At 37.9% G+C, this 13,809-nt stretch overlaps 1 protein-coding gene across 3 annotated transcripts; it reads right to left on the reverse strand.

Moving 5' to 3' along the window:
* Positions 1-1,347: 1,347 nt before the first annotated feature.
* LOC121885474 (alanine--glyoxylate aminotransferase 2, mitochondrial-like) lies at positions 1,348-13,323 on the reverse strand. 3 transcript variants are annotated; one of them, XM_042394958.1, is made up of 14 exons: positions 13,079-13,323; positions 11,344-11,432; positions 10,918-11,108; positions 10,670-10,793; positions 10,480-10,574; positions 10,072-10,165; positions 9,406-9,499; positions 8,203-8,303; positions 7,847-7,939; positions 6,783-6,915; positions 5,669-5,757; positions 5,344-5,493; positions 4,031-4,129; positions 1,348-2,613 (listed from the first exon to the last, which is right to left on the reverse strand). In XM_042394958.1, exons 1-14 carry the CDS (start codon positions 13,155-13,157, stop codon positions 2,512-2,514), a joined length of 1,533 nt encoding a protein of 510 aa, XP_042250892.1. In that variant the 5' UTR covers positions 13,158-13,323; the 3' UTR covers positions 1,348-2,511. The 3 variants fall into 3 exon arrangements, with proteins under 3 accessions (XP_042250892.1, XP_042250893.1, XP_042250894.1); XM_042394959.1 differs by lacking the exon at positions 13,079-13,323 and adding an exon at positions 11,803-12,033; XM_042394960.1 differs by lacking the exons at positions 11,344-11,432; positions 13,079-13,323 and having other exon boundaries at positions 10,881-11,078.
* Positions 13,324-13,809: the final 486 nt, after the last annotated feature.

A 13,809-nucleotide genomic window follows, 5' to 3' on the forward strand; every position in this document is an offset into this window, starting at 1 on the left:
ACTGACACTCAGCAGCTGATTAGCTTCAGGACGTTCTTTTTCTTCAAGGTTACAAGGATGGGTGGACAGTGCACAGCCAATGGTACCCTGATCCCACCAAATGGCAATGATTTCTCTGAGACGTCACATAGTTAAATATATAACAAGTGGCAGCAGGTGACTACATTTCCACTACATGCTCACTGATTGGGAGTTGAGTTTAGGAAGGTCAGATATGTTGCGTGGTGCCAGTTAATTTCTGTTGGGAGGCCTGAAAAGACACTAATCTCACTCTGTATTTATGGTAATTTGATGTATGGTAGAGTGTGACAGTCCACCATCCATGCTTACTATACTTTGCCTGCATTTCGTCTTGCAGGAGGGAAAACTCTCCCAGGCCACTACTGGTCAGGACTTGACTACTGGACCGCTGGACAGCCTTGACATCTCTACTTCCTTTCATATTTTCCTAAAATAAACTAAATTGGCATTTACAACTTTTATGTGTGTGGACTCCCTCAATTGGGATAAGCCTGAGCCAAGTTATAACATGCAGTATTTATGTTTGGGGTTGCTTTTTTAATATTTCTGTTTCTCATATCAACTGTCTCGGCACACAGCTGTTTTTAGCTAAAAAGCTCTGAAAACCCACTGGTCGCTACCTGCCCAGGTACTAATACAACCAGCTCTGTATTGGCATCTAAGGAGGCCTGTGTAGACTCGAGCCCAGCACACCATGCAGAGTTGAGACATTTATTCAAGAGAGTTAGAGTTAGTTATCAAGACATAACTCCTCCAAATTAGCCTGTTCACAGCACTTGGCTGAGGGGATTTGACATTGCTGTTAAACAGATGGACCTTCGGTTTTCGGCTTTGACTTCAGGGATTGAGTTGTTTGGAAAACTTTTGTTTTGACACAAACAAAAGTTTGTTTGACACACAGTATTTGTTGGTCAAGAAAGGAAGGAGGAAGGTGTTACAAAATCTCAAGAAAATTAGAGCTGGCTAGTGTACAGAATCAGGAAATCCATCCAATGATTATGGAGATATTTCACTCAAAACGGTAAATGTTGACCTCATGGTATCATAAGAGGAAAGGTCATTAGGATACATTGTCTGAGGACCATGAATGTTTGTACCAAGTTTCATGGCAATCCACCCAATAGTTCAGATATTTCAGTCTGGACCAATGTGGCAGACCGACCAACAGATCATCAACGGCAGAGGAAACAACTGGATATGTATATATATGATACTGGATTGTTTTGAGAAAATCACCTTTTATTATCTTGTAAAAACAAGATATTTATCCTGTTATCTCAAGAAAACAACCTTTTATTTTTCAGACATAAAGTAATTAATCCATTATCATGATAAAATAACTTTTTTATTCCAAGATTATGAGGTAATTAACATGTGATTTACAGGATGACTGGATTAAAAATATCATTAAAACTACTGCAGTACTTATAGGACTTCCATAAACAAACAGGAAGAAAATAGATACCTGCAAGGGGCAGTGTGACCAATTTGTTAAAGCACAAATGGTTGTTCCTCAAGCTCACATTTATAATCAGTAACAAAGCATGTGTTCACAAATTACAAACTATTAAACAATCATACGTTACATCCAAGCACGATTCAGTACATCCACAAAGAACAAAATTAACTTCGTCAGGTGTTAAAAATACACTGTACATGATTTTTATTTCTCATTTAATTAATGAGGTGTTTGTATATATTAAATGAACAGTTCGACATAGAGATTGATAACACTCAAATGGCTGTATGGTGCATATGAAGCCACTGGTAGCCAACTAATGCTAATCTTAGCACAAAGACTGGAAACAAGGGTCAAGAGCTAGCCTGGCTCTGTCCAAAGGTAACAAGATCTGCCTTAAATTATTAAAATATTATATTTTGTTTGTTTAATCTGTACCAAAAAAAAAGAAAAATTAATTGCTTTACCTTGGGTTATGTGCTGAACTATTTCTCGCTCAGGGCCAGTTGCCAGGCAACCAGTGAAGATCCAAGGAAGTTACTAGTCCCAGCCAAGAGAAAGTCCAGTACAAACCCTAGTAAAACTCCAAGTTGTTGTTTTCTACACTTTTTTTTTAAATTTACAAATTAAACAAACAAGCTATAACATGTTGGTTAGCTTTAGAGGTGTTGGTAGGGAGAACCAGGCTAGCTGTTTCTACCAGTTTCCAGTCTTCGTGCTAAGCTAAAGTAACTGGCTGCTGGTAGTAGCTTTGTATTTTAAGAGACAGATAGAGTGGTATCGATCTACTCAACAAATGCTAACTCACCACCAGAAATCAAATAAGTTTTTTTTTTCAAAATGTTAAAACATAGTTAAACATTGCTTCTACAATGGCTATGCAAAGCCAATAACAGAGGTAGATTTCCCCAGAGGGTCAAAATGATTAATACTGACATTTTCAACATTTTAAAAGATGTACAAAAATAGCAATCCACTGCTAGAGTGGATTTCCAGGTTTGGTCCTTGGCTCTCAGCAATCCATCTGACCTTCATCTTCTTTCCATGTAGTTGTGGATGGACTTGTTAAAGACTGCCAGGAAGAAATCTGCATCTTCCATCGTGATGCACATGGGGGGTTTGATGCGGAAGGTCTGAAGTGGTGAGAGAAACAAAACAAGATGAGAGATTATTGAAGCGCTAGAGATACTTATTACCAGGAAAAACTGGCACAACCAGGTGCCTCATTCTGTGTCTCACACTAAAGGAAGAGCGAGCATTTCACATATTTCTGGAACATATGTTAAGCAGTAGAAACAGCATTTTTCATAAGATAAAGTGTAAGTAAAACACAACCAGTAAGTGTGTTTTGGATTGATGGATTATTCCTGGATTTAGCATGGTTCTTTGAGTTAAGTTGAGTTGACTTTATTGCCATTTCAGCAAATGTCTTGGTGTACTCATAGTGCAACAGGACACACAGGACAACATTCAACACCACATAACAACCTTAAATATAAATAAAAGTACCATAAATATAAAAGATAAACTAAAAATGATACACATTAAAGGGCTGGAGGTTTGCAATTCAGAAGTTAGATAACCTAAACACATCAAAAATACACAAAATACCATAAATTATTACCTTATCATTCATACCATTCATATTACATTACCATTCAAGGGTTGAATTACTGCAGGGAATGTACTTCGTTTAAACAGCTCACATTTATAACAGTTGTCTGAAAATAATCTGTAACAATGTTCAAAACCTTTTGATGAAGGCGAACTTGTGATGTGAGGGTGTGGCCAGTAATTTTAAATACAGCCTTAATACTTTTTTAATGCATTTGTTTCAGTAGTAATCAGACTACAGAACCAAACGGTGATGGAGAAAGTTACCACGTTTTCTACGACTAACAGATGTGTAAAACTGGACCCTGAAACATCAGATTTCCTGAGCTTACTCAAAAAAAAATCCAAAAAAAAATCAGTGTTTACTGGAGACTTATGTGTGAAAGTTGAGGGTCATGTCGAAATAAATGTGGACAGTTTTACAGTATAAAGAATGATTTTCATGTACTTAAGACTTCCTCTTTTTCGATTGACAAGATATGATGTGAGTGTTCAAAACATGTGCAGCATATTTAATATTTTTCTTCTAGTGTAATAATCACTACGCAGCTAAAACATGAAATACCTGCAGTAATTTGTTTTCTAAAGCCAGTAAAAGCAACATGCTCATTATCTGTAAATAGCAGGTTTCACACCAAAATGGTCCTTTTAGAGCGATGAGAAGAGCTGAAGGTAAAATTACCCGAGGTAGTCTTTCTGAAAGCCTACAATTGCTGAACCAAAAAAATCAAAAACTGTAACATTAAAATTTATCAATGAATCTTTTTGTCAAGCCACTACCAAAAGCAACATGGGTCTTTCTTGATGCGGGTGTAAAAGCTGTATTTAAAGTGCACTAGTGTACTTGTTTATCATATTTAGCTTGTTGTTTTCAACAAAGTTTGCTGACCCAGGAAAAAACGATCTGACCGAAGGACAGAAGGTGAGTGCTGTTACCTGTCCGTACAGTCCTCCTTTCCCTATCAGGACTCCCATGTCCTTGACGTCCTCAAAGATCTCATTCATTGCCTCAGGAGACAGCGGGTCTCTGCTGGCCTGTGGAAGATAGAGAAGAGGTGAACGTGTGGATGAGGCTGAATGTGTTACAGTAACCACAGTAATTCAAGTAACTAAATAAATGAACACTGTCCAACTGCCTGTTTCCAATAATTATTCAATTGTAAATGAAGCATCTAACCTCTAATTGCTAATTGGCTTGACAGGCTATACATCTGGATAATGGCAAGGCCAACTTGTGCATAATATCTCCAAAATGAGTTGACCACATCTGCAATTTTCAGGCTAAGTATAGCTGTTGGGTAAAAAGCAGGCAGTTCAAACATGGCGACAGAAAATGGCGTCTTCCAGGGATAATTAATTTCTGCTCATGCTCAATCAGTCCCTAATTTGAACAGTAAATCAAAGTATTGAATGGTATTTTTCAAATAGAAAATGTGATGTGGAGTGGTGAGATGCAACATTTCTCCAAACTGAGACAATATATCAGGACTGGTGTTACAAAATATATTGTGTATAATGGGATGAAGCTTATAATTACAATTTGATGGTCATCTTTGAGACTGCAGTGTGCGGTTTTAGAGCAAATTCTTTTAGGCCAGTCTTGATGAATGTCTACATTTGACCGCTATTTCTCCGTGTCATTGTAATTGTCACGCATTTCCAATTAGTCGTCATAAATTTTAAGATAATTCTGCTACTTTTCATAATTTTGTGGTGTTTACTGCTGACACACCAACACTTCTATCTGAGAATACTCTAAGTGTTTCCAGGTTAAAATAAAGCATTAAGAGGTCAGAATCATTCTACCTAAATTGCTTGTACAGCAGTTACAAACAATGCAGCAAAGGGACAGTCTCACAAAACCATGATGACTATGCCAAACAGAGGAAAACTGCTTTAGCAAAGAGGAACACTGGGCAAAATTAGACCCTTAACAAAACAGACAAAGCAGGATATCTGCCAAACAAAACTGAAGATTCCACATTTCACTACACTGGTCTTTTACTATCAGAAGATTCTGTACATGCTCTGTTTCATGTATCTGCCAGATTTAAATCAGAACTTCAGTCAGTAGTACATGCAGTGCAGCAGAGATTGTTCTGTTCACAATTACAGATGGTCACTGCTGCTCCAGCTAATAGTTAACTGGGGCACTGCTGAACCATGCCCCTGGGAGGCACAGCGCACACAAACACGTTGTACAAGCATGTGAGGAGAGGTGAGCGGCACTTCTGTTCCAAATTCAGTACCTTGTCTTTGACCATTTCCACACCGATCTGCAGGCCTTTCCCACGGACATCACCGATGATCTCGTACTTGTCCCTGAGTTTTGCCAGTTCTGTCATCAGATAGGTGCCCACATCCAGACTGTTCTGCTGTATGCCATCTTCTTTGATAACCTGTTAAGTAAAAATGTGTTTGAGTTATAATTCAGTGTTCTTGTGTGGTTCCAAAGTTTGAGTTTTCATACGCAGCTACAATAACAAAAAGCAGAAATACATCGGATTTTGATCAAATGAAACTCTCTTGAGCTGATGAACAGGACTGATGTAGAAAGAGAAGATGAATTCTTACATCAAGCACTGACGAAGCAACGGCACAAGCCACAGGATTTCCTCCGAAGGTGTTGAAGTGAACCCCCTTGGCAAATGAGGCTGCGATTTCTGGAAAACACAGGAATAAACAAGATCACACCTCCACCCTCTGCTGCCACCAATTAAAACCTCAAACAAAAATATATTTCTTAGACTACATGCATTACAAATGATTCATTGAAATATAAAAGCTGTTTCATGTTTGGTCTATGTACCTTCATAGAAATGTCACCAACAAGGATTTCAGAATGACATAAAAAAAGAAAACACTGGGGTGAAGTAATTGTGCATCTAAAGGATGATTAGAGAGAGACATATGGCAACTTCCTATCTCAACAAATAGCAAATAACACAAAGTGCAACCTGTTAACATGCATCCACTGCCAGAAATAGACGTACTTGTTTCAAGACACAACGCTATTCTTCGTTGTAATCAACACATCTGTTCAGCTTGAGCATACAGAAAAGGAGGTTGAGAGCCATAGCAACTAGTAATAGTGGTGATAGGTCAAGAGGGCTCATCCTCTCAGCATTATTATTTTCTAAGAACCTCAGTACAATTCTCACAGGTCACCCGTATTGATGTGTTAATGAGTTTGGTACCAGAGAGCCCTCTAATGACCCTTGTTGTGTTGTGTAATCTATCTATCCAGGATCCAGAAATGCAGCTGATGTTCAGTTTCCCCCTCCTTCAGCAGTGAGCCTGGCTCCTTGAGGGTAAAGCAGTGAGTCATGGACATAATTACAATCGTCTATGATAAATACTGTTACAAGTAAATGTATAAAATGTACCAGAGGTGGTGATAAAATCTCTTCGACTAGTAATTGAGGAACTGAATGTGTAACTATTACTTGATGAAATGTTTTTTTTTCATTACATGTTGAAATAAATGTTAGAATTTCGCATAATTTCTGGTCAGCCTAGCATCATGAATAACTTAAAATAGTTAAAATGTTCCCAGCTGTGTGTCCCAGAGCTTTGAGCTTGTTTAGTCCAAAACAATCAACTCACAAAATAAAACCGAATGATTCATCAACTTTTAAGGAAATATAAGCAGATTTTCAAACAAGGTTTTTGTGTTTTATGTTCTCACCTGGTGTTGTAACAACAGCTCCCATTGGGAAGCCATTACCGATACCCTTTGCCATTGTAACCATATCAGGAATGACATCATGACCTTGGAAACCCCAGAAGTGGTTTCCTGTTCGCCCAAATCCAGTCTGGACCTGTAAGGTGCAAAACATCCCTGAAGTTTATTTACATCTGTTATTCAAATGCATTGATGTATTGTGGAAGCACTAAGAGACCATTAGTGCCATTAGAAAGCCTTGTGATATGGTGATGGCTTTATGTGTCTTTCTCTTTGGCATAACATAGCAACTTTGTTGTGGAACTGTAAAGCTGCAATAATCCATATTCTTATCTTAACAATTGGTCAAATGATCATGTGTAATGTGAAAAGAGTTGCTCATTGTGTTTAACCTACAGACACTTGTCACTTAGCTCTGCCTTTTAACATCTTTCAGCTCATTGTTCTAATTTTACCTGTGAATTTACTGTTTTTATTCACTCTCACTGCTCTCATCATCCTCATTTCTTGCCACAGGAAGCAGCTGTTTTCATCAAAAAAGGTCTGACAAACTATACATCATCTGCGCAGCAACAAACAGCAGACGGACAAAGTTAACAACTATAGTGCATAAGTACATTTAGTAGCTAAAGAGACAATTATTTCTCTCAGCGTTAGTGTAGACCAAAAAGAGCTCATATGAGTGAGAATTGTGGACTTAGGTTTGTTGGGTGACCAAGACAACAACACCAAATTGATGATAATGTAGCACCATGTCTGCTCAATGTGTAAATAGAAATGCTAACATATTTGCTGTAACCTTTTAAACTTTTGCGCCTTGTTGCTCTGCCTCCAAGTTATTTTTAATGGTTTGTATGATGATACTGATTAACGATGTAACAATATGTACTGTATAAGTTTTTCACAAGTTTCTTGATTCCCAACCTAAAATTCATAAATACAGGCTCCATATATCCAAACTTTGTACACTGTGAGTGCATTGTGATGCACAAGTATTAATATACTAATCAATAGAGTATAAATTGTAAACAGAACATTTTATAAAATATAAAAAATATGTGTCTAACCTCATCAGCAATGCAGACTCCTCCTCTTTCTCTCACAAGTTTGTAAGCCTCTTTGAGATAGTTTTTTGGGTACTGCACAGCTCCTCCGACTCCCTGCACAAAACAAACACATTGACATCCCGCAGTCCCATCTTAATTAACACAAGCAGTCTCACTGAATATGAGAAAACAATTAACACAGACGGCATGATAACAATGCCACTCTGTTCAGATTTTTCTGATGACTTGATTTTACTTGCTGATACAGTCGATACTGTTAATAATCAGTGTGGCAAAGCAACAGATCAAACAGTCAGTACAGAAGCATTTACAACATGCTAAGACTATGCTTTTTGTAATGCTCAAGAATATTATACCTGAATAGGCTCTCCAAAGAAAGCAGCAATTCGACTCGGGACACTAGTAGCAAATGTCTCTTTGAGCTGCCCAATGTATTGTTCATTTGCCATGCAGTAGCCTGTTGGATTAAACAGAAAAGTCCTTTGTATCAAACTAATACGGACATTAGCATATGTATACAAATGAGAAAATAATGCCTATCTTTGTAAGAAAAAAAAATACACAGGCTGAATAATTATTCAATACATTGTTTGTCATCTTTCCATATGATAGTGTCATGACAAAATACTCATATTACTACATTGTGGTTCACAGATGATCTAAAACAATGTGAGATCCTTCATATTTCAGAGCTGATGACACTGGATCAATTGATATTCTTTTTAGATGTTTTTACAGCTCAACCAGGATAACATGAAATATTAGTTATAGGTTCTCAGACTCAGAGAGAGAAACTGGCCATAAAATTAAATTCTCTCGGACTTACCCCGAGTGACAGGCAAGAAAACTCTGTGGCGTCTTTGGCTCAGAATGAAACTTTAAGGCTCATGTGGGGTATGTCACTGAGTCTGCTTTGCGCGGACATTTCTCTGCATTACAGAGAGACTGTTGCACACTTTAATATCCAGCACTCTCTAGACTATTGTAATACTCTCCTATCTGGTCTTGTGTTTTTAACGTACTTCATGGTTCTACTTCTTTCACCAGACTATTTGTGTGACATGCTTCTGATGTGAAAACTAGGACAGCCCCTCAGGTCCTCTGGCATGAGTCTTTTAGTTGTTCCAAAAAATGCAGGACGAAAACGTTTGGTGAGGCAGCTTTTAGTTTTTCTACTCCGAGCTGTTGGAACAGCCTGCCAGAGGCTCTGAGAGCAGCTAAGAGTGTTGACATCTTTTTATTTGTTATCTTTTATTTATTTTTACTCTGTTTAAATCTTTCAAGCAAATGATGGCTTCCTGTGGATATTGTGCAGCATTTAAATTCATATGAAATAAATTAAAACACACTACGCCCAGCAAGAGCTGTTTATTTAATCACTGTGCATTAATACAATACGTTAAATAAAAGTAATATAATTTAATGTAGGAATATTGCAAAGAGTTCGTAATGTTTAATCTCACAGACAACAGACAATGGTGGTGAGTTTTCCTTTTTATGAGAGCGTGCAAGAGAGATAACCCGAGTGTGTTGAGCCGTAGATGCGTGTGTTTGTGTACCTTGGGCACAGCCACATTCTCTGATGGTCTGCACGGGAGAGTCCCTGCAGTGGCTTCCTCCCCACAGACCTCTGAACACATCAGGACACATGGTCTGTTTATTGGGCAGAAACCTAGTCAGTAGGATCAGTGACAGCAACAGTCACTCATAATTAATGCAGCACTAAGAAATCTGCATGAAACTTGGAATGGTGCCACAGCCATATTCACCTGTATAATTCAGATATCTGTGGAATCCATGCAAAAATAGCGTAATACAAAACTTTGTGAAATTTAATTTGCTCAAGTAATGCTTAAATATAAACATTAAGAAGAAAAAAATCCATGAAAAATGTTAGGAATGACAGCTAATGAGCTCCAATGCAGTCCAAACTTAGAAATGTGTTTCTTGGAACATCTGGAATGGCAACTATTCTTCAGGCAGATGCTGCCTGAGCATTTAGTGTGTCTAAGTGTGTGTTTGTGTGTGTGTGTGTGTGTGCTCTGTCTGCCTCCAAGTGCATGTGCGCATTCACTTAGAAAATTTCAAATGCATTTAGCAATGAATGGCTTCTCCTTTATCTTCTGTGTTTATTTACCATAATTGTGCTGGTGCATTTAGTATATCACCATATTATATATGGTTTTCTCATGGTCTGAAATTGTAATAAATTCATGCATACATACATTTGTGCAGCCTAAACCATTGGCGATGGGGTATTTATATGCTGAGTTGGAAGTGAGACCCATGGTCAGTGGGCTGCCACCGTGGTATGACCCTCTGAAAGAGAAAAACCAGTCAGAAACCTTTTGGACATTTAGATTACAGAGAACTTTTCTTAACAATCAAGCTATCAAGCTGGAATCTTGAATTAATAGGAAAAAGGAAAAAGGAAAGCAAAGCCAATAAAAAATCTATTACCGGGCCAGGAAAAAAGTAAACACTGCCTTTAAAGTTTAGTCTTTATCTTTGTAAAAGAAAAAGTAATGTTACTATTAGCTTAATACAAAACCATTTCTTCATTTTTATATACTTTTTATGTTATTATAAAGCACATAAGTTTGTCTCTATGGGCAATTCATAAAAGTGAAAACCTGAAAGTGATGATGTCATAGTTGCCTGTGTGAAGTCGAGCCATCAACATAGCCAAGTCATTGGCTTCTGAGCCGCTGTTGGTCAGATATATCACCTGGACGGGGAAACAGAGAGATGCAGACATTTTAATTTCAGCCAACATATTTATCCAGGCTCCTGCCCTCAGGTGATCAAAATAAAAATTGGTACCTTAAGAGGATCTGGGAAGTAGGAAGCCAGTTTCTCACAATACTCATGGAGAGGAGGATAGACATAGATGTTAGTTGTATGCCACAGTCTCTTCAACTGCTGCTCTGCGGCTGCTGTCACCTTCCTGTGCCCACAGGTAGGAGAAATCACATATAAGAACACTAATAAGAAGTCATTTTCATTACAAAATGTATATCAGAATTGAACCTACTTCCACTGTGTAACACAGCAAAGTAAAAGGATCTTACGGGTGGCAGTGACCCACACTGACAGTAGCCACACCAGCAAACAGATCCAGATATCGCCTCCCGTCCACATCCCACAGCCATTGCATGTATCCCTGGTGGATGAACACTGGTTTCTTATAGTAGGTAACCTTCATGGTCATGGGGTTGCAGTTCTGCTTGCGGATCTCCATCATCCGCTCTTTGGACATACCCTGGACATAGACAAACACACAAGAGTTACATAATAAGATGATCAATGTTTGGAGTCTGTGGTTGTAGCTGTGATAGTGCCACTGTAAACAACGTTGAGAATAAATGAACCAGTATATTTTTATTTACTTAGTCTGGAATAATAATATTTTACATTCATTACTGAGGTGATTACAGAACACAGGGCCCAACTGTGCAAGACAGAGAAACTGTGCACCTGGAGGATGTTGCTCTTACCTTGTATTCCTCTGGTTTGAAACTGCATGGGGGCATCTCTGGGAGGTCTGTGGGAGGGTATTTTAAGGCTGATTTCTGACATAATGCACCTGTGAAATAATTGTGATTGAAGTTCAGACAGAGAGATAAAGGAGATATTTACTGTGAAGATCTCCATGAGACGACTGTGCTCCTTCGCTAAGGCTAATCAAAGCTTTACAATGACATTTCGGTGACATTTCGGATTGTTTTGTGAAACAACCTGTGACGACACTTTCCCCAGGGGTCTTACAACTTTCATCTTTCTTTCTGAGCCCTTGTTATCAACAGACAAATATTTCATTATTGTTGATACTTTAATCAATTTCATAACATCCAGAACTTTCTTGTGTGCATTTAATCAGATGTAAAACCTAGCTGACATTAAGTTCACCTTGGACTTCACATTGTGCAACACAGGATAAAATGCTGAATGTTTACCCTTGGTTGTAAAACGTGAGGCAGAGGGACTGGTCTGTGAGATAGGACTAGTCTAGCCCCCGGAGAAACATTTACCTTGTGTACAGAGGAGTAGAGATTATGTAAAGGTCTAAATAGCATGTGCTCAACAATCCCCTCTTCCTATGAAGTCACAATTTAACCAAATACTGTTTCGAATAAGGTGACATGGTATGACTAAATTGGATTGCAATCACAGTGTGCAAGGTGTATTTTTAATCAATGTTGTCACCTATATTTTTAGGTCACCCAGCCAAATATGCCATCTATTTTGATAATTGATTAATTGCTTTGAGCCATTTTTTTTTAAAGAAAAAAACACTAAAATTATCTTGTTCCAGCTTCTTAAATGTGATTATTTTCTGGTTTCTCATGACATTAAATTTAATACCTTTGAGTTGTAGACTGTTGGTCAGGGCAAAACAAGACATTTAAGGTTGCACCTTGAGCTTAGGGAAACAGTGATTGACACTTTTCTGACATTGTATAATCGAGAAAATAAATTGACAGATTAATTGATTAGGGCTGCAGGTAATGATTAATTTCATAATATATCTTTTTTCAATTAATTGATAAGTTGTTTGGTCTATAAAATGTCAGAAAATGGTGAGGAATGTCAATCACTGTTTCCCAAAGATCAAGATTACGTCTTCAAATGTCTTGCTTTTTTGTTTACTATCATAGAAGACTAAAGGAATCAGAAAATATTCATATTCAAGAAGCTGGAATCAAAAATGACTCCAAATGATACATCGACTATCAAAATAGTTGGCAATTAATTTAATAGTTGGCAACTAATCAATTAAGCGACTAATCGTTGCAGCTCTATAACTGAAATTGAAATTAAACTGTATTTATTTGCAGCCCTAAGTGGATATACAGTAATTTAGTTAATGCATTGTACTGATTTCTACCGGTTCCCTATAACACAGTAAACTAACGTTACAGTACAGTAAACATAATATTGATTTCTGTTCCACTAATGCTAATGCTAACGTCTGTGGATTTATTCACGTTGTCTTTGGCTAAAAACTGGGAGAGCTGTTTTCTTCATTAAATCTAGGTTTGTCTAATTCAAATAATTACGGTAATTCGTAAAAACAGATAAATATGACTATGATAAACACACATGCTAACTTAGACACACCGTCTGTCAGTCTCTGGTCTGTTACAGGTTGTATCAGGTCGTATGAGCAGCAGTTACAGACTATAACCAACTAGCTAGCTCTGGATTTTGTTGGTCTCCATGGTAACTCACCACTTGCCAAGTGGAATTTGGCCAGACTGGGTCGACAGCAGGACTGTCCTGTTAGAAGACAGGACACAACTTTAAACATGTTGAGCAGGTACTGAGGGCTCACAGCTGTCCTATTCCCTTCACCGCCTGACACTCAGTCCGCAGCGGAGTTCAAACTTTTCTTTTTCTCTGTTAAGTTTCTGGGAAGGGCGGACAGCGCGCGGCCAATGACCCTGACTCAGGATACCCCAGCTGCAACGTCACAGGATGCGCGCGCAAGTACACAAATCGAGTTTGTAAACAAAGTGTCACTAGTAGATTAAAGGAGAGGTTCACAATTTGCAAAGTCTGTTTTAAAGCAACAACGAGATGCCCAAATGACCATTGAAACAGGGTTTTCTCGTTATAATCATTCCATCCTGTTCCTACTGACCATTACAAGATATCCTCCAAATGTGTTTACAATGTAAGTGATGGGGGCCGAAGTCCAAGGTCCTCGTTTTGAACAAAAATTATTTAAAAGTTTATCTGAAGGTAATATGAGGATTCAGTCGCCTGAGTTAGGCAAATAATATATCTTCCACAGTTACAATCTTTTGAGTAGAAATTCCGTCTTTGTGTCACAACAGACAGTGATTTTCTGTTCAGTTGCAGTAACAAAAAAAAAGGGAATTTGACACTAAAATGACTTTAACCTTTAAAGATATTGACTTGATTTGACTAATTTGGATGGATAAAGTCTCATATCGGCC

This window comes from Thunnus maccoyii, chromosome 19, assembly GCF_910596095.1.
Source record: "Thunnus maccoyii chromosome 19, fThuMac1.1, whole genome shotgun sequence".
Lineage (NCBI taxonomy): Eukaryota > Metazoa > Chordata > Actinopteri > Scombriformes > Scombridae > Thunnus > Thunnus maccoyii.

What these genes read in the sequence shown, in the direction of transcription:
- LOC121885474 (XM_042394958.1), bottom strand. Translation starts at nt 13,157, where the DNA reads ATGTTTAAAGTTGTGTCCTGTCTTCTAACAGGACAGTCCTGCTGTCGA. An exon ending in TCAAACCAGAGGAATACAAG is followed by an intron (nt 11,109 to 11,343) that starts GTAAGAGCAACA and finishes GTCTATGTCCAG; the next exon opens with GGTATGTCCAAAGAGCGGAT. An exon ending in TTGCTTCGTCAGTGCTTGAT is followed by an intron (nt 5,494 to 5,668) that starts GTAAGAATTCAT and finishes TTTACTTAACAG; the next exon opens with GTTATCAAAGAAGATGGCAT.